The 21,210-nt window shown below is 43.2% G+C and overlaps 1 protein-coding gene and 1 pseudogene across 1 annotated transcript; one reads left to right on the forward strand and one right to left on the reverse strand.

The window, feature by feature from the left end:
- Positions 1 to 891: 891 nt before the first annotated feature.
- On the reverse strand, positions 892 to 20,716 carry LOC135489568 (uncharacterized; annotated as a pseudogene).
- On the forward strand, positions 17,282 to 17,742 carry LOC135489571 (histone H2A-like). The gene has a single exon (XM_064774970.1). It carries the CDS (start codon positions 17,282 to 17,284, stop codon positions 17,657 to 17,659), a length of 378 nt encoding a protein of 125 aa, XP_064631040.1. The 3' UTR covers positions 17,660 to 17,742.
- Positions 20,717 to 21,210: the final 494 nt, after the last annotated feature.

Below are 21,210 nucleotides of genomic sequence, written 5' to 3' on the forward strand. Positions count from 1 at the left end.
TGTGTTATCCAGAAATTTGGCAATGCATTTGTTTCTGTGTTATCAACGAATGCGGCAATGCACTTGTTTCTGTGTTATCAAGAAATGTGGCAATGCATTTGTTTCGGTGTTATCCAGAAAGTAGGCACTGCATTTGTTTCTGTGTTATCCACAAATGTGGCAATGCACTTGTTTCTGTGTTATCCAGAAACGTGTCAATGCATTTGTTTCTGTGTTATCCAGAAACGTGACAATGCATTTGTATCTGTGTTACCCAGCAATGTGGCAATGCCTTTGTTTATGTGGTGTCCCGAAATGTGGCAATGCATTTATTTCTGTGGTATCCAGAAATGTGTCAATGCATTTGTTTCTGTGTTATCCAGAAAGTAGGCAATGCATTTGTTTCTGTGGTATCCAGAAATGTGGCAGAATGCGGCTATCTACGTATGGGCCTTTTAGCTGACGGTTTTATGGCGAGAGAGTATTGACGGCGATGGGTAGGCCTAGGCCTGATGTTGAAATCTTTTTGATGCATGTTCTCCTACTTCGTGCTTTTTTCTATACCGTCGGGAGTTTGTTGGGGAGGTCGGATATTCTAATATTTCAATTTCATCGACACGTGTGTGGATAGATACATATATATATTAAGTCTATTCACAAGAGGTCTGCATGCAAATACGCATCTGTCTTACTTTACAATTTATTATCATTAATATCATTATTCAACCCAATGACTATTGCGGCCCGCCTACGAACGTTACTAAAAACTGCGCTAGTGTTCGGTCATATTATGCTCGACACATCATAACACAACAAGCGATACATTATGTACGAGTGATCTCTTTTTAAATATTTTGTGGCCCTAATAAGGGCCGTGGGTTTGGGACCAGAGGTCCACAAGAAGCAAGACGCTTAACCACCGAATCCGTAGAGGGTACGTCCCTGGCGTTTCAAAGCATAGACGACATCCATGGCTGTGACGGTCTTCCACTTGGCATGCTCGGTGTAGGTAACCGCATCTCGGATGACATTCTCGAGGAATACTTTGAGAACTCCTCGGGTTTCCTCGTAGATCAGGCCGGAGATACGCTTGACACCACCTCGGCGAGCAAGACGACGGATAGCTGGTTTGGTGATACCCTGAATGTTGTCACAAAGTACCTTCCTGTGACGTTTGGCGCCTCCCTTCCCAAGTCCCTTTCCTCCTTTACCACGTCCAGACATGTTGTATTCTCGTTGGTTCGATGAAAACTAGCAGAATGAGCAACTGGGGGGGGAGGATATTTTGAAGGGCGGCTAGCATAAAGCCATGTTCAGCCCCACAGTGGCAAGGAAGCAAAGGGCTCGGTGTGTCAATGTATGTATAAGCAATTTATGATAATGGCGATTTGGGGGGGGGGGAGGATATTTTGAAGGGCGGCTAGCATAAAGCCATGTTCAGCCCTGCATGTGGAGAAGGTTTAACTTTGAAGATTGGAAGTAGTACAGTCTGGACAGTGGCAAAGGAGGCAAAAGGCTTGGTGTGTCAATGTATGTATAAGCAATTTGTAAATGTGCGTATTTGCATTGAAGTCTTTCCCCATTGTGTAATATGTTGTATTTACTTTGTGGTTTGTTATGGTAGTGTTTGGCTGTGTTTTTTTTTTTTTTTTTTTATTTTTATTTTATTTTATTTTTTTTTATTTTAATTTTAATTTTATAATACCACTGAGAGATGTAATAAGCTGTGTGAATGATGATTGCATTGGTGTGTTGTATTTACTTTGTGGTTTGTTATTGTAGTGTTTGGCTGTGTTTATGTAACGGATTGTGTAATGTATGAAGTGATGAAGGTATTAACCTGGTGACTGGCAAAACAATCCAATCAACCAGTTTCCCTGAAATGAGTGCTATTTTTTAATCCATGAGTAGTGCTTTTCCAATTGGTGTATGGCGCAGTGGATCGCGGAGTTTGAATGGAAGTCTGTCTTTAGCTTGATTGATGAGGGCTTGAATTGACGGCGCGCGTTTGTTGTTATTCACGTACTTTTTGGCGAGATGTTCGATTCGGGCCTTTGGCGTTTCGTTTGTTGGCATAGAATCTGCGACGTATCGACTGTGAAATGATTTTGGGATACCGTATGCGATTTTATAACTCATAGTACGTAGGTTTTCAAGCCTGCCGTACTCGTCGTTATCGAAGAAAGTAAGTGCAGTTGGACAATACTCCATGATTGGCCTGATCATAGTTTTATAAACACGTAGAGTTATCTCAGGTGGCGCGCGTGGCTTGTAGTATGAACCGGCGATGGCTTTCAGGAGTGGAATGCGTTTGCAGACTCGGTCGTACATCAGCTTGAAGTGTGGTCTCATGGTGAGCCTCTTGTCTATGGTGATGCCGAGGGCGATGACAGTGTCTGTAGCATTAATGCGCACGTTGCGGACGTAGATGTAGGCGGCGTTTGGATTTTGGAGTTCACGTTTTGATATAGCGATGAATTGCGTTTTAGCGGCGTTGTATGTAGTCCTCCACTGGTCACTCCAGACGGCGATTTGATCGTTTTGTTCTTGGAGCATGTCCCTAGCAATGAAGTATTCTTTATGAGCGGCCCATGCGGTTAAATCATCGGCGTATTGTTCCTGACCGTTGTTACCTGGCGGTGGTGATGGAATGTCATTGACCCAGAGAAGAAATAGCGTAGGTGAGAGAACACTTCCCTGAGGTGTCCCGGCTGGAATCGGGAGTCTAGCGCTATGATGTTGTGCTACTCTAAATCTAGTTGACCGATTTGTGAGAAAGTTTCTGAGGAGACGTATTAGACCAGTGGAGAAATTTTCATTTGCGCGTAGTTTATAAATTAGGCCATCGTGCCAAACTTTGTCAAAAGCCTTTTCTACGTCATAAAACGCAGCCATGACGGTGTTTCCGCGGTGGACATGATGACTGGCATGTTGTAGGAATCTCGTGATTGGATCTGCTGTGCTGCGGCCGTTGCGGTATCCCGATTGATATTCATTTAGTTTACCATTGTCCTCCAGGTGTTGTCGGAGCCTGATGTTTATTGTTTATTTATTAAATAAACAATAAACATCATGGCGATTTCCTCTATGCATACTCTTTATACTAGGACGTTGCCGAATTCGACGCGCCTCATTGGCTGCTCTACTCGCGCTTTCGTGAATGTACGCGCGCTGATTAGTCAATTTCGCGAAATTCATCTCATTTGCATACAGGTCATAACATCGTGTACCGAATTCATTGTGAGATATATGGTCGTATGCTGGCTCTAAATTTTGCATGTATTTTGAAAATGTTGTCCTTTTTTGTGTATAATTTGTATGAGATGTGGCCGGGAAGATGAGGAGAAATGAACACACATCATTTGACGACATCTTGTTAATATCATGGAACCGGTCGCGTTCAACAAATGAACAAGTGTGCTCATTGCATTTTTCTCTGTGTTATCCAGAAATGTGGCATTGTTTCTGTGTTATCCAGAAATTTGACAATGCATTTGTTTCTGTGTTATCCAGAAATTTGACAATGCATTTGTTTCTGTGTTATCCACAGATGTGGCAATGCACTTGTTTCTGTGTTATCCAGAAACGTGGCAATGTCTTATGAATGATCAAGCAATAATAAAGAAACAGGCCTAATTTTTGTTTTTGTTTTTTCTTCTCTTTTCCTCGATTATTGCATGGTTCTGCCCAATGCAAACCCAGTAATTGCCGTTTTCTGGGGAAAGACTCACAGTGAATTGCACAGTTTGCTTGGACAGGCATGGAAACAATATTGCCCTTGAATAAGGACATCTTTGCTGAGGACAATGACCTCTAATTGTACACGCTTCTGTATTATCACTCCTCATCAGGTTCATTACTTTCAGTGCCATATCAGCTTATATCAATCAATTTTGAACCATGAAATAAAGACATGAAATTAAGACACCTCTTGACCTTTTCTTCTTTCAGATCGACCTATTGGCGGCCGATATACGAAAAATGTTGGAAGAAGGGAGGCAGCAGTCGAGAGAGAAATGGATGGATGATGAAGCAAAGCGAGCGGCGGATAGAACCGAGGAGGAGAAGCAAAGGCTTATCGAAGAACAAAAGCAAATGGCCGAGGAGGATGCGTTAGAGAAATCAGCTTGTGAAGAAGGACGCGAATCCCGTAAGAGGGAGGAAAAGAGATTGGAGGAGATGATGAGACGAGACGAAGAAGAGAAGCAGCGTCTGGAGGAGAAGATCGAAAGGGTGAAAGCGAAGAAACAAAGGAAAAGAGAAAGAAAAGAAGACAAGGCTTACGAGAAGAGGGTAGCAGAGCTTACGGCGGAGTTACAGGAGAAGGAAAAGGCGCTCGAAATGGAGGAAGAAAGAGAGAAGAAGCGGGACACTGGGGAACTGGCAAGTGAGATAGAGGCAAACAAGGTGAAGAAGAGAAGACAAATGGCATCCTTGGTAGAAACAACCTTGGCGAGAAGGAGAGATGGGAAGAGGCGGAAGAGGGTGATGAAAAGGGCGCTGAAAACTACTATGAAGAAGATAAGACGAGAAGCGCGAGGAAAAGCTGGCAGCAACAGGGACGAGGTAAGGAGGCTTTTCTAATTTACATAAAACGAACATCCTGACCAAAAAAATTGTGCATACCATTTCAGATTCCAGATTTATTTAAAGGGATTATGATGCCATACGGTTGTATTGGTTTGTGTTGATACATGTTCATCTTGACCACCAAGATTTTAGCATTTCTGATTTCAGATTTATTTGAGGGGACTATAAGGCCATAAGGTTGTATTGGCATGTGTTGATACATCTTGACCACCAAGGTTTTTGCATTTCATACCAGATGTATTTAAAGGTACTATAGGGCCATACGGTTGCATTGGCTTGTCAAAAAACATCTTGACCTCCAGCGTATTTTGCATTTTATTTTACAGAATGTTTTAACAGGGACTTAAGGTCATGAACTTCAGGACGGTGTTGATACAGACCGTGGCTAAATGGTTAATGGTTCTTGTGTGTACAATGTCACACATTAGCGCGTTTCTTAGTCTCTATACTTTTTTTCTTTGTAGAATATTACTGATGACGATTCCGACAGGCTCGTTATTGCAGACGAAGACGGCGCTGACGTGGACAAGACGCCGTTTACGTCATTCCAGCCACTGACCACTGGGGAACCAGAGAATGGCGAAGTGAACTCTGTAAGTACAAGAAGTCGCACAGGTACTACCAAAATAACGTGCAAGAAAAGTGAAATCACTTACCATATGACTAACCAATCTTTCAGTCGGGTCAAGTCACTAATTATTTTTTCAGTCACAATCTGTTTTGAATGGACAAATGAGTAATACATGTATCATTAAATGCTGACTGCTTTAGAGTGGTGTCGTCTTGCAATCTGAGTATGAGGATGGAATTAGATTAGATATTGCTTGTATTATCTTACAATGTTGCCATCCTGTGTCGTCACTTTGGTGTTATCCAGCTCTAAACGACAACCCTGTGTTCACGCTTCGCCGTTATCCAACTCAAATTGGCAACATTGGGTGAACGCTTCGCTATTATCCAACATAAATTGGCAACATCGGGTCAAGACTTCGATGTTATCTGACGAAGATTGCCACCGCCGAAGTTGTTGTCAAACAATGTAAGATAATGACGAAGCGATAACCCAAGGTTGCCAATCTATGCTGGATAACGGCGAAGGTTGCCAAAGTACGTAAGATAACAGCGAAACGTACACACAAGGTTGCCAAAGTATGACAGATAACGGCGAAAGCAGCACCCAAATGTTGGCAGTGTCTATGCATGAATGCATTACCCAGCATAGTCTCCTATACTAGCTGTGCATTTTACACGGGGAAAGCATTGTAACTACTCTGACATCGGATTTATAGCCCCTTAGTCGCATTTATAGTCCACTTTCCCTTGTGGTTTGTTTTTCACTATTTCAGGATGATCGATGAGTCATGTTTAGCCGCTGTCCAGCCTCTTTTATAATGCATTTCCTAAATGTTTTTTTTTTATATTAAGGGGGGCAATCCAGTCCAGCAGAGTTCACGAACAGGCCAAGAATGTGACCAACCTTAATTGTAATTTCATAGTTTTAATGTACAAAATAAATTAGATTTATTTCATTTTTTCAGTCTGGAGAGGAGTACCAGCCTTCGAGTCATTCCAGTATTGACGCAAGTGATGAAAGACAGGCAATAGCAGAAAAATCGGCTAGCGAAGATCGTGAACAGGGAGATATTGGCCCGGTGATAGACAAAGATGCGTGCAAACGACAAACTGAAAAACTCGGAATGTCTCAAGGAAGGAACAGACGAAAAAGAAACGGGTGAAAAAGGAGACCGGTAAAATACGAACGAAAGAAAGGAACGCAATGAAGAAACGGCGGGAGGAGACAGTGATGGTGAGTAAAAAGTTAATCGTTTGAAACTCTAAGTTAACGTTTCTATAAAATGTAACAGAATATAAAAAAATCAAACATCTTGATATGTAAAAAAATAAAAATAATGACAGCCGGGTTTCGAACCAAACACCCTGGACATATGAGAGGGCAGCGCTACCACTGAGCTAACCAAATAGCTATCTATAGAAGCTGTTTTATAAGTAGTAATTCTGAGTGGATTCGGGTCGTCATGATCGAGGTAATGTCAGGCGGCGATGCTTGGGCAGGCGGAGTTGCTGAGGCAGGTGTTCAGCGCTCTGTTGACATTTTGTAATGTATTTGATGCGTGCTTTTACATGGCGATTGAAAGTTCGGGTTTAACCCTTGAACGATTGTTGGTGGTGTAGTGTCGAGGCCGATGTCCTGCATGTTGCTGGTTCGTGTGCATGTAGTTGACTGTGCTACAGGAGGGTAGTTTTCGGCTTGGAAGTTGTCTAACTGGTTGGAAGGTGGTTATTGTTAAGTTAGCAAGCGGGCAATTTGTTCATTATGTTCATTTATGAACAAAAACGCTGTTAAATTTTGATTGCACGAGCTAGGGACCGTTATCGGTCACATATTGGCAACCTTGTGTGCACGTTTCGCTGTTATCCAACATAAATTGGCAACATTGGGTGAACACTTCGCTGTTATCGAACATTTATTGGCAATATTGGGTGAACACTTTGCTGTTATCTGACAACGATTGTCACCACCGAAGATGTTGTCAAACTATGTAAGATAACGACGAAGCGATAACCCAAGGTTGCCAAAGATGGTCGGATAACAGCGAAATGTTCACCGATATTGCCAATCTGTGCTGGATAACGGCGAACGTTGCCAAAGTGTGTAAGATAACAACGAAGCGTGCACACAATGTTGCCAATGTGTGGTGGATAACGGCGAAGCCTGCACCTAATGTTGGCAGAGTCTATGCATGAATGTATTAGCCTGCATAGGCCCCTATACCCGCTGTACATTTTACATGGGGAAAGCATTGTAGCTACTCTAAAATGGCATTTTTAACAGCCTGGTGGTAAATATTTCAAGGTGACCAGAAATCACATTGAGCCCCTACCCAGGCGCTTTTTTTAAGGATTTCCCTCATTATTTTCTATTCGGGACGACAATTCAGTCCAAGATCAGGCTACGAGTCCCTGTTGTTTTCAGTTTAAAGAGAAGAACAATTCCTTCATTATGAATTACTAACTTTATTGGACAAACCTTTATTTCAATTTATTTCAGTCTGAGGAGGAGTACTTTTCTAGCATTATGAATTGATAACTTTATTGGAAAAATAAAATTAAACTCATTTTAATTTCTTTCAGGAGGAGGAGTACCATTCTAGCTTTGATGACTATCAAGTGCAGAGTGAAGAAGACCCGGCTGGGCATACGCAGGACTCAGACGGTTGTCAATCTGTAAGTGTTATGCCTGTACTACTGGAGCCACTCACTTTATATAAATACTAGTGCACCCACTGCGTTGTAATGTAAAGATCGATTGCAATTTCAACATCACTACAGTAAAGAAATTTCATCAAGCAATGAGTGAAAAACTAGATGATTTTATACTTTCAATTTATCGATGACGACATATTTGGAGTTGAAAGAACTATTAAAATATTTTTCGCCGCTAAACGATGTTGTCATTTTGGTTTCATTTGATGATAATCGATATCTATTGTTACTTTATTTACTTATTAACGAAACTAATTCAATCCTTTCATTCCTTTTCAGTCTGGAGAGGAGTACCAGCCTTCGCTACATTCCAGTAATGACGGAAGCCTCGTTTCTGAGAAGTCGCTGAATTCTATCTTCAGCGGGGTAGAACCTCCCAAAGGAGTCGCCGAGAGCGTCGAAAACTCCTCGAAGGAACAACGGGTCGAGGAGAAACGGACGACCAAGCCGAGGAAGCCGAGAGAGGAACGTACGCTTAAAGGAGCCCCTAATATGGGGGTGGCGCGAAAGCGGGAGGGAAGACGCCCCAAGCGGCCGTGCCCAGTTCAGGGTTGCCATGCCACCCCGGGAAACTTTAAGGAACATTTATTCTTTACCGCTTGTCACGAGGACCTAGACATTCACTTCAGAAACAACTTGCTCATGCGAGCTAATAGGGACCGCGCGATCACCAAGGATTCAAAAAGGGGCAAAACGGCCGCCAGCAATACACGTGATCGTTACTGGTTGCAGTGCGACATTTGCGATCATTTCAAAGCAAACTTGGCGCCACACTTGCGTCGATATCACGGCATCAGTGACAATAGGGTGATCGCAAATTGTCTAGAAAGTGCAACAAGGGTGAAAAAATCAACACTAGTGCAGCTCAACCACCAACCTGAGCCTGTACTGAAGCGTATGGTCCCAAAGTTTGAGGAGTTTTTGCGCAGTCCGATAGGCAGTGGCTTTAGTCAAAACACTGCCAGAGCGCACGGGCGTCGTTTTTCTACAATTTGTAAAGAATTGGCTGGGGAGGGGAGGGAGTTCAACTTGGGAGATCTGAGATTATTGTTAGGAATAGGAAACGATGGGGGTTTGGTAAGTCAGTGGGTAAACGAATCAAGATTCAAGGCCGGCTATATTACAAATTTACTGGTGAGCACAAAGCACTTTCTTCGCTTTGTGACTCTCAACAAAGAATTTGGACTTGGTTGGGTGACAAGGCAAACTGGCATCGACGAATATCTGGCCCACTTGAACGGCATCCAAGGGTTTTTGTCCAAAATAAGAAGGCGGGAGACTGTGGCCAACTACGACGCGATTGGCACGGACACCATTGACCAACTCGCCTGGAGTGGGTACAACACTAGTGACACCTGGCGTACAATACAAGGATATCTTGAGAAATTGCTGACGAATCCGAATGTGACGACTGCCTCAACAAACCTAACCATCCGAAATCACCTCATACTACGTCTTTTCTTGGACAACTTCCGACGAGCTGGCGATATTGCCCATTTTTCACTGGTGGAATTTAACAAGGCTGAGTTGGTTGAGGGGGACTATGTGACCACGATTAGGCGCCACAAAACCGACGGGAAGTATGCAGCGCCCCTCGTAATGAAGCCAGAGGTCAAGCGGGCAATTAAGATATACATTAGAAGTGCGAGGGAGACAACATGTCCGGCAGAAGATCAACAATGTGTCTTTCTGACCACCACCGGAAGACCCCTCGACTCGAGTGATATCAACAAAAACCTAAAAGCAGCCTGGGGCGACTACGGCAGGGACCTTGGAAGGGACATTGGGGAAATAACGGCTACCAAGGTCCGCCGTTCTGCCGTAACAATCACGCGTCAAGCGAAAACAACTCAAGAGGACCGTCGACAAGTTTCTCAAGCAATGTGCCATGACATCGACATTGCAGACAAAATTTATGACCGCAGCGGGCAGAGAGAGCGAGGCCAGTCGTCTGCGACTATTGTAAAACATTGTCTCCAAGAGGTGATGCACAAAAAGTACGGTCACATCCTAAGAGGCGAAGATGACGCTGAAGATGAAATGATACCGCCAACACCACCCCGTCCTAACAAACGATTGAGTTTGCTGATGAGAAGACATGGGACAAGCGAAAGTGAAGATGTCAACATCTCAACGACAGCCCCTCCTCCTCAGAAGCGTTGCAGGCCTAATCCTCACCCTGGTCCTGAGGACGAAGAGTCGGAAGCGGAATTTTCGATGGCTCCAGTTTCATTGGGCAGTAAGGCAACTAAGGCCAAGAAGCAGAAGACGTGGAAGAGGGAACTCGTGGGGAAGGAACTCGAACTCCTGCTGAAAGTTTGCAATCCCCTCATTACCGAGTTGGTCATGAAAGTTACGGCTCCAGTATCAAGAATGGAGGTGGAGCGAATGGTCCGTATTGGTGCAGAACACTACCGCCTCACTGGAGACTTGGACAAGGCAGCGGCCATTGAAAACCTTGAACGGTTCGGAGGGATCAAGTTGACGCACATGGTTCGCTACAGTGTCCAAAAACTCAGGAAGGAAAAGGGATATGTTAAGCCTAAAAAGGACAGTCTGAAGCCACTATCACTCCAAAAGCCATCTGCCGCTGCAGGCTCAGTAGAACAAGTAGAAGCAACGGACGAAACCATCCCTCGTGCTGAACAAACATGACGTCCCACGTGAAACTTTTTACCCACCTACCGTTTACCAACTGACTTACCAACCCCACTCGTTTCCTATGTCTAAGAAACTAGAAGTCTCCGGTCCTCCGACGATGACTTTATTCTAACTTTCTCTTTTTTTAATGCTGGCTGCGTTCTGTTAAAATAATTGCTCGATATACCGGTAGTTGATTTTTATTTCAGTTTTTTTCAAAGTGAGCGAATTCAGTATCACCAACGCGATGTACTCTCGTGTACACTCTGTATTATACTGTGGGATGTTTTACATATTCTTATGTCAATTTTCTATGAATAATTTTTTGTCAAGGTTTTTTTGTCTTCACATTGGGAAACTTTAAGGGTCAACTCTAAATTGATTATCCTGGTCATGTAGATTTAAATTAATTACGTTTCTGGCAATCAGTAATTTCGCGTTATGCAAAAATGTCAATACCTGTAGAATAATTTCACGTTTTGTTTTATTAGTAAATAAATTGTACTTCCGTTTAAGTTCTTAACAGTTGTAATAAATGTATATATATCTACCTTTTACTTCTGTTCACTGATTACTGGGGTGAAAGTCTCCCCTGTATTAGAGAGTTTTCGGAAAGACCTTGCAACGTCAACGCGTACACCTGTCCCACGGTTCGACTTCATGATCACGATACGAACAATGGAATAGCGGTTCGAATCAGCGTTCCGAAAACTCCTTATTGAATGCACGCCCTCTACTACAACTGAAATCATAAACAGTTGCCCCCCCCCCCCCGCCCCCAGACAATTGCTCCCCGAGGACAAACTGCCAACTGGGAAAGGAAGTTGAATCTATCGGGGCTCCCTAGACCCAGGCACGTTGCAACAACTCGATGTAGAAGTAGAAAATGTTCCCCTAGACAAGTGTCCCTTTCTATAGATTTCTGACGGATTATGATATGGTCCTAGGCCATGACCGTTAATAGCTCAGAGATTAAAGCGCATGATAGATGCTTTTGTTCCCCGGATATTGTATACAAGGACATTTTAAACTTCTACACCGGAAATGCTCTGAACTACCACACCAAGCTTAATATTCCTTCAAAACTCACAACGCGTACGAGGCATGCGCCATCTAGCGGAATTATGATAAACTGCCCAATCAGTCTAGTTCACTGACCCGAGACGTTCCTCCGGGTCGTTCTTGCACAAGGGGACAGATTTGTTGGGCACCGATCCGAATTTAGTTGTGAAACCTCCCTTATCGGACAACCCTCTATTAAGGACATCAAATTTCAGTCCTAAATAAGTCACTTCCATCACAGTTCATCTCCAAGCGACACCTCTATAACAAGGAGAGAACCTGCCAGTTCCAATGATGTCCTTGATAGAGAGGTTCTGCTGTGAAGACATATACCCAGCTTGTTCACGCCTTGTTTATGACTTCTTACCCTTTATCCCCGGTCAGATTCAGCCGCAGGAGGTGTGCCGAGGTCTGCCGGTGTGTACTCACTCCAAAATTAGCGTGTCGCTTGATAATTTCAGGTCCCCCACCATAACAGCCACCATTTGGCAAGAAAAATCATCGAGCGAAGGAAGCAAAACGTTATCTGACAATGTGCCCTGATCGCCGAAGTTCGCCGAAAGAACTTCGCCGTTATCTAGAAATGTTGCCATGAGGCGACCGTTATCTTACAGTATGGCAAGGAGACGTTATCTGACACAGTTGACCACTTGGGTCACATTTGGGGACGGCCGAAAATGCAACGTTATCTTACACTCAGAGTGCATTATCTTACAAGTTGCCAACCGTTATCTGAAAAGTTGCCACATTATCTGACAATATGCACACGTGAACCCATAATCTTACAGTTGTGCCATGTTATCTTACAGAGTCCTGGCAAGCGCCAACATACCAATCAGGCGTAATGTCCACGGCGTTAAGAACAGCCATAGTCAATCGGCAGACTATACTCTCATGGATTCCGTAAGTTAATTATTTCCCTTTCATTTATAAAACACAGACTTTATACCAATCAAATAAATATGAAAGATTCAACAACAAAAATCATTTCCTAAACTACATACATTTTGTAATCATGAAATCGATTTTGTCGGCACAAATACTTACACTTTTTAATCTGCAGCTTTCGTCAATAATCATATACCAAAATATCAAATTTTAAACAACAAACGAAACATATATAATAATTGTTATCGAAAACCCAATGTTTATGTCGAGCCCTCGGGTGCAAGAGGCGACTCAATTGATCATGCGAATGTTGTTTTTATGAGAGTTGTCAACATAAGGGTCTGGTGTCATCACATCAACAGGATTGGGTCTATTCAGGGAGTTGTAATAAGACTGAAGGCCGCGCAGTGGATGTGCGAATGTTGCGAGAATGTAATTTTATCATCAAGAGCATTCAGTGGCTTAATAAAGTGGGGTAGGAAGGTCAGAATTAACCCTAGGTGATTTCGTTAAAACTTTAATGTCGAACTCAATGAAATTCGAGCCCGGATTCGGGAAAGGGTGGATAGAAAAAGAATGAGAACACTGTGGCAGTTAAATTGGTACCCTCAGTGCTAGCAATAGGCCCCCTGCGGGTTATCTGAAGCACTTGTGACAACATTGAGGTGACAGAGACAAAACCCAGGCAACATTTCAGATAACGACGATGAGAAAACCCAGCCTTGTCACCTGCCTTCAGATAAAGCCGAAGCCGTGAACCTTAGTTGCCATTTTATGTAAGATAACCGGATGAAATTCACCATCTTGCCACTAAACTTCAGATAACTCCAAAGTGTTGCACTCATATTGGCAACATTGTAAGATAACACAACCAAAATGCCGTATAAAGTCAAACGTATTCGGCCCACCCCGCAAATGAAGGTAGGGCTGTGACAGCCGATCGGACGCACTACTATGCACAAAGCCGCGTCCCGATACCACTCAATTTGACGACGCTACCCCCGAATGTCTTAATTGTCTTTGTGTCTTTTTCTAAAAATATACCCAAGGAGTTCGTGGAATGATACCCCAAAGCACCATCAGAAAGCCTCAGACAAACTCTTTCACGTGGCTCGCACTTCACTAACGACTCGATTTCAAAACAGTGTTAAAAAGTAGGATGTGCATCGACTGTCTCAATCTACAATTTGGCAACATTTCAGATAACGGCGAGACTGAATTGCTACACTTTGTGGCAGGAGAAAAGGCGTCTTCTTCGAGTTGCAGGCTAGTTTTGAGTCCAACTGATCGTTACAAGCAGTTGAAATCATTATAAGGGTCGAGAAAGTAGAAAGTGACAGTCCCGGTATTTGTTGCCACGTTGTCAGATAACGGATTTAACTCTTCTTTTCTCCCTTAAGAAAAAGTTTTCACGCTAAACTTTTCCGCGCAACAGGCGCACCTGAACACGGCCTCTCTTTAAAAAAAATACAGTTCAGAAATATCAAAGCACGTGGCAATGACTTGCGTTTAAGTGTGTTTTAAAAGGGCGAATAATATGTTTTGTCCAAAAATTAAAAGAAGGGAGTCAGCCAGGAAGGTCTAAATTTCACTGTAAACAGTCATTCATATACCCTTTCAGATGTGCCGTGTGCGAAAATCCTCCGATTAAAGGAAATGTTAGAAATCACGAAGTCACAACCTGTAACACTTAGACTCAACTCGCCAAATGCAGACATTGTGCGGTGTGAAGTTATATACACCTATACCCCGTCCTGAAGAAATAGTTGATATCTACTAAAATTAAAGGTCGCCGAATCTTAAAGATACTCAAAACGGTGTGGGATCCGCATAGAGCGACAAGAAAGCACCTAAAATTAACCCTCTGCGACCTTCTAAAGTGTTATCAGACAAAATGTGCCATTGTTGGGTTTTGGGCATGAAGGGTCAATGCATGACTGTTGTTCGAAGGGTGGGGTCATTTTGGGGTATAATCTTTATTTTTCAAGAATATGGGCCGAATTCGGTCATTCTCTAAACGGCGACATCACTTGGGCGTTATCTTACAAAGTTGTACTTCGTCTTCTGCCCATTCCGCCTCAACCTTATTCGCCTTATCCAATTTTGCCTTCTCCCATTTAGCCTTCTCCTAACTTGCCTTTTCTCAATTCGCCTTCTACGATTTCGCCATCGTTTTATCTCGCCTTTGTTCCAATTGGCCTTCTTCCTAACTCGCCTTCCTCTCATCTTGCCTCATCCTAGTTTGCCTTTTCTTATTCCGCCTTTGTCCTATTCTGCCTTGGTTCCATCCTGCCTTATCTCATCTTGCCTTTTCTTGATTGACCTTTATGTCAATTCGCCTTCTTCCCATTTTGCCTTCTCCCGTTTCGCCATATCTCACCTCGCCTTTTATCAATCCAAGAGTTGGTTTTGGAGATACATGTAAGCTTACATGTAGATGGTTCAGAAGTTATGAAGATTTGAAAATATTGGTAATTAAGCAACAGCCTTGGATAGGGTACCAAAACATAATTCATGGAAACACTCTTATATGAAAGATTGGCCCCACAAACATGGGTAAAACATGGGTAAAAGAGACAAAAGTCTTTTGTAATATGGTATGTAATGTAATATGACTATAATGGCTGAGAAGTTATCTACACTTGTAATTTTGGCAATGTCCACCGGGTTTTGGTTGCGGGTACCCCCGAATGGACCCTAGAAGCCCTTCAACACTGTTGAAGACACTTTCATATGAAAGATTGACTCAACAAACATGGGTAAAGACACCAAGTTTGTTGCAAAGTAGGAAGAAGGCGAAATGGGAAGAAGGCGAAATAATACAAAGGCGGGGCGAGTAAAGGCGAGATAGGATGAAGGCGAATTAGGACAAAGGTAAATTAGGACAAGGTGAAATAGGAGAAGGCAGATTAAGACAATGGCAAACTGAGACGAAGGCAAGAATGGATAAGGCAACTTGTGATAAGGCAAGATAAAACAGAGGCAAAATAGCATAAGGCGAAAAATGAAAAGGCGAAAAAAGACAAAGGCGAGATAGAATAAGGCGGATTGGGAAGAGGCAAAATTGGAAAAGGCGAAATAGGAGAAGGCGAAATGTATATTTTTTAAAGGCAAAATGGGAAAAGGCAAAAAAAGACAAGGCGAAATGGGCATGAACCATCGACATCGCCTTGCTCGAGATACCGGTGTCGGGGTGAACTTGCTTTAGCACTTTGTAGATGTAGATGCTGTAGCTCTCTTTCCTCCTCCTCCTTCGCTTCTTGTCCCCAGATCGCTGGGCTTTGGCCTTAGAGGCCGTCTTCTTGCTTCCCTTGCTCGATACTTTTGGTGCCATGATGAATCAGTGACGAATAATGCGGTTTGAAATTTTTCAAATTTATATGGCGGCGGCGGATCCTGATGTCGATTTTTACGCGTCCGTAAATTTGCATATCAAATTTGCATACGAATCATTGTACTCCACTACTGACACTCCACTACGCTACCTCTCTGGTGTATAGCGCCGCGCCGGGCACCTTGAAACTCACCAATTCGGCAACACTTGAAACTACACTAAATCGACATCAGGAGCCTTTTCCGAATATAAATACTTTGAAAGCCAGTTTTGGCTTTATCGCTATATCAAAACGTGAACTCCAAAATCCAAACGCCGCCTACATCTACGTCCGCAACGTGCGCATTAATGCTACAGACACTGTCATCGCCCTCGGCATCACCATAGACAAGAGGCTCACCATGAGACCACACTTCAAGCTGATGTACGACCGAGTCTGCAAACGCATTCCACTCCTGAAAGCCATCGCCGGTTCATACTACAAGCCACGCGCGCCACCTGAGATAACTCTACGTGTTTATAAAACTATGATCAGGCCAATCATGGAGTATTGTCCAACTGCACTTACTTTCTTCGATAACGACGAGTACGGCAGGCTTGAAAACCTACGTACTATGAGTTATAAAATCGCATACGGTATCCCAAAATCATTTCACAGTCGATACGTCGCAGATTCTATGCCAACAAACGAAACGCCAAAGGCCCGAATCGAACATCTCGCCAAAAAGTACGTGAATAACAACAAACGCGCGCCGTCAATTCAAGCCCTCATCAATCAAGCTAAAGACAGACTTCCATTCAAACTCCGCGATCCACTGCGCCATACACCAATTGGAAAAGCACTACTCATGGATTAAAAAATAGCACTCATTTCAGGGAAACTGGTTGATTGGATTGTTTTGCCAGTCACCAGGTTAATACCTTCATCACACCAATGCAATCATCACTCACACACAGCCTATTACATCTCTCAGTGGGGACGAGGAGTGCATTCGTTCGTTTTGCCGGTTACTGGTCTCCACTGTATACATTACACAATCCGTTACATAAACACAGCCAAACACTACAATAACAAACCACAAAGTAAACACAACACACCAATGCAATCATCATTCACACAGCTTATTACATCTCTCAGTGGTATTATAAAATTAAAATTAAAATAAAAAAATAAAATAAAATAAAAAAAAATAAAATAAAATAAAAAACACAGCCAAACACTACCATAACAAACCACAAAGTAAATACAACATATTACACAATGGGGAAAGACTTCAATGCAAATACGCACATTTACAAATTGCTTATACATACATTGACACACCAAGCCTTTTGCCTCCTTTGCCACTGTCCAGACTGTACTACTTCCAATCTTCAAAGTTAAACCTTCTCCACATGCAGGGCTGAACATGGCTTTATGCTAGCCGCCCTTCAAAATATCCTCCCCCCCCCTTTTGGCTTTATTGTATTTGTTTCTGCCGAGCAACATACTAAACCATCATCATGTCTGGACGAGGAAAGGGAGGAAAGACAAAAGGAAAGGCAAAGAGCAGGAATTCAAGGGCCGGACTTCAGTTCCCAGTTGGTCGTATCCACCGTCTGTTGAGGAAGGGAAACTATGCCGAGCGTATCGGAGCTGGAGCGCCAGTATATCTTGCAGCCGTCATGGAATATTTGGCAGCCGAGGTCCTCGAGTTGGCAGGCAATGCAGCCCGTGACAATAAGAAATCCAGGATCATCCCTAGACATCTCCAACTCGCCATCCGTAATGACGAAGAGTTGAACAAGCTTCTCTCCGGTGTCACCATCGCCCAAGGTGGTGTGTTGCCAAACATCCAGGCTGTCCTTCTCCCCAAGAAGTCTGGAAGCGCCAAGAAGTAAACACTTTTGTGCATTCGACAACTTAACAACGGCCTTTCTAAAGGCCACAATATATTTTAAAAGAGATAATCGTTACCACATATTTTCGCTTGTAAATAACCAATTTATTTAATAAAACCTCCTAAAATGAGAAGTATATTCAAATTAAATACATCAATGACACAGATAATACACTAAACAAATAATACATAATGCACAAAAAATACAATGCCAATACCCTACTACCAATAATATATGAGAAAAGGGCCAATACCCTCCCCGATTCCCACAGTGCGATATAATGGCCTTTCTAAAGGCCACAGTATACTCGGGTTTCGCACGCCCACCGTCCACTGTACAATCCAATAAGCCAGTGTATGTGTTCATTTTTGACGGTTCACGACGGAAGTAAGTTTCTTGATTGATTGACCAGCATCATCAATGGCAATAGTGGGCCTAAAATTTCCCCCATTACGGGCCTAGAAATTTGCACTAAGATTAAAGAAAAGGTCTGGCTGAACGTTCAAAGTGAGAAACTAGAGTATTTTAAAAGAGATAATCGTTACCACACTGTTTCGCTTGTAAATAAACAATACCCTGCCAATATACGAGAAAGGCCCAATACCCTCCCCGATTCCTAGGGTGCGATATATAAAATAGGCCTAGGCCTATAGATATTCAATGCGCCTGTACAGTAATGCTGCATTGTATACATTTTGCATGAAAAAGTGCATTTCCATATCAGCCGCATATATAAGTCCATATAGCCTAGTCCCCAATCTAAAATGTTATCGCGTAAAGTGTACAGCATGTAGCATACATACAATGGTTTCGGGCCAGGCATCGTGTACATCGTGGTATGCATTTAAATGGCAAGCATAAAATTGTCGAGATTTTCAAAAAGCGGGTCTTCGTTATGCCTGGATTTTATGATTTTGTATCGGCGCTAGACTGAACAAAGAGATGGATCTTTGATATTTATTTGCCAAATGCAAATGGACTGAGAAACATGGGATCTGTCATGGGGACTCGGAACAATATATTCGTTTCGGGTACGAAACTACGTAATACACATTTTGAGCATTATTTTACAAGCTGTACAATCGTGACCAAGAGATCTCTTTTGAAATATAGTTGGCCCTGAGAAGGGCCCTTTCTTTACATTGAAAGTAGAACTTGACTTAAGCTCTCTCTCCACGGATACGACGAGCCAGCTGGATGTCCTTGGGCATGATTGTCACACGTTTGGCGTGGATGGCGCAGAGATTGGTGTCCTCGAAAAGTCCGACGAGGTAGGCCTCGCTAGCCTCCTGGAGGGCCATGACTGCCGAGCTCTGGAATCGCAGGTCGGTCTTGAAGTCCTGGGCAATCTCACGGACAAGACGCTGGAAGGGCAATTTCCTGATGAGAAGTTCGGTGCTCTTCTGGTAACGACGGATCTCTCGGAGAGCGACGGTTCCTGGCCTGTAACGATGGGGCTTCTTGACTCCACCAGTAGCTGGGGCACTCTTCCTGGCTGCCTTGGTGGCCAATTGTTTCCTCGGGGCTTTTCCTCCGGTTGACTTACGAGCGGTCTGCTTGGTTCTTGCCATCTTTGCACTTACAGTATGAATACTATAGGATAATGGCGACTTTCTCTATGCATACTCTTTATACTAGGACGTTGCCGAATTCGACGCGCCTCATTGGCTGCTCTACTCGCGCTTTCGTGAATGTACGCGCGCTGATTAGTCAATTTCGCGAAATTCATCTCATTTGCATACAGGTCATAACATCGTGTACAGAATTCATTGTGAGATATATGGCCGTATGCTGGCTCTAAATTTTGCATGTATTTTGAAAATGTTGTCCTTTTGTGTGTATAATTTGTATGAGATGTGGCCGGGAAGATGAGGAGAAATGAACACACATTATTTGACGACATCTCGTTCAACAAATGAACAAGTGTGCTCATTGCATTTTTCTCTGTGTTATCCAGAAATGTGGCATTGTTTCTGTGTTATCCAGAAATTTGACAATGCATTTGTTTCTGTGTTATCCACAAATGTGGCAATGCACTTGTTTCTGTGTTATCCAGAAACGTGGCAATGCATTTGTTTCTGTGTTATCCAGAAACGTGGCAATGCATTTGTTTCTGTGTTATTCAGAAATGTGGCAATGCATTTGTTTCTGTGGCATCAAGAAATGTGGCAATGCATTTGTCTCTGTGTTATCCAGAAATGTGGAAATGCATTTGATTCTGTTGTATCCAGAATGGTGGCAATGCATTTGTTTCTGTGGTGTCAAGAAATGTGGCTATCTATAGCATAGGCCTTTTACTAGCTAGCTGACGGTTTTATGGAGAGAAGAGTATTGAGGGCGATGGGTAGGCCTGATGTTGAAATCTTTTTGATGCATGTTCTCCTACTTCGTGCTTTTTTTCTATACCGTCGGGAGTTGGTTGGGGAGGTCGGATATTCTAATATTTCATCGACACGTGTGTAGATAGATACATATATAGTCTATTCACAAGAGGTCTGCATGCAAATACGCATCTGTCTTACTTTCACACAACTTATTATCATTAATATCATTATGCCGACCAATGACTATTGCGGCCCGCCTACGAACGTTACTAAAAACTGCACTAGTATTCGGTCATATTATGCTGGACACATCATAACACAACAAGCGATACATTATGTACGAGTGATCTCTTTTTAAATATTTTGTGGCCCTAATAAGGGCCGTGGGTTTGTGACCAGAGGTCCACAAGAAGCAAGACGCTTAACCACCGAATCCGTAGAGGGTACGTCCCTGGCGTTTCAAAGCATAGACGACATCCATGGCTGTGACGGTCTTCCTCTTGGCATGCTCGGTGTAGGTAACCGCATCTCGGATGACATTCTCGAGGAATACTTTGAGAACTCCTCGGGTTTCCTCGTAGATCAGGCCGGAGATACGCTTGACACCACCTCGGCGAGCAAGACGACGGATAGCTGGTTTGGTGATACCCTGGATGTTGTCACGAAGTACCTTCCTGTGACGTTTGGCGCCTCCCTTTCCAAGTCCCTTTCCTCCTTTACCACGTCCAGACATATTCTTTTTTTTTTTTTTTTGCAGCATAAACCCGCAGTGGGTATCTTTTATTTCACGTATCCAAACGGGCATATACAATTATTCATTTACAATTACTGTATACAGGGGTTTTACAAAAGATGTATCTATTTGTTTAAAATTTTTCATTATTTTACTGTGAGCCCGTCCGGTGCCGTCCCGACGCCCGTGCTGAAAGCCCTATTGGCGAGACAGCACTCGGCGTCGCGACGGCCCCGTCGATCCCACAGTACTCCATATGGAATTGGGGGACTACTGCGAAGCCGCCCCCGAACCGTCCCGATGCCCAGACCGACGTCATACTTTGTGTCGCCGACCCCGGCACCGAAACGGCCCGTTGCCGTCCTCACAGTACTCCCCTTACGCTCTCTGTGAACCCAGACTTAGTATTTACAAAACATACATACATATACGCCTTCCAAATAATGTCCATTGAAACTAATTTTCACTTTATAATCTTAACTGTTTACTTTTTT

This window comes from Lineus longissimus, chromosome 6 (assembly GCF_910592395.1).
Source record: "Lineus longissimus chromosome 6, tnLinLong1.2, whole genome shotgun sequence".
Lineage (NCBI taxonomy): Eukaryota > Metazoa > Nemertea > Pilidiophora > Heteronemertea > Lineidae > Lineus > Lineus longissimus.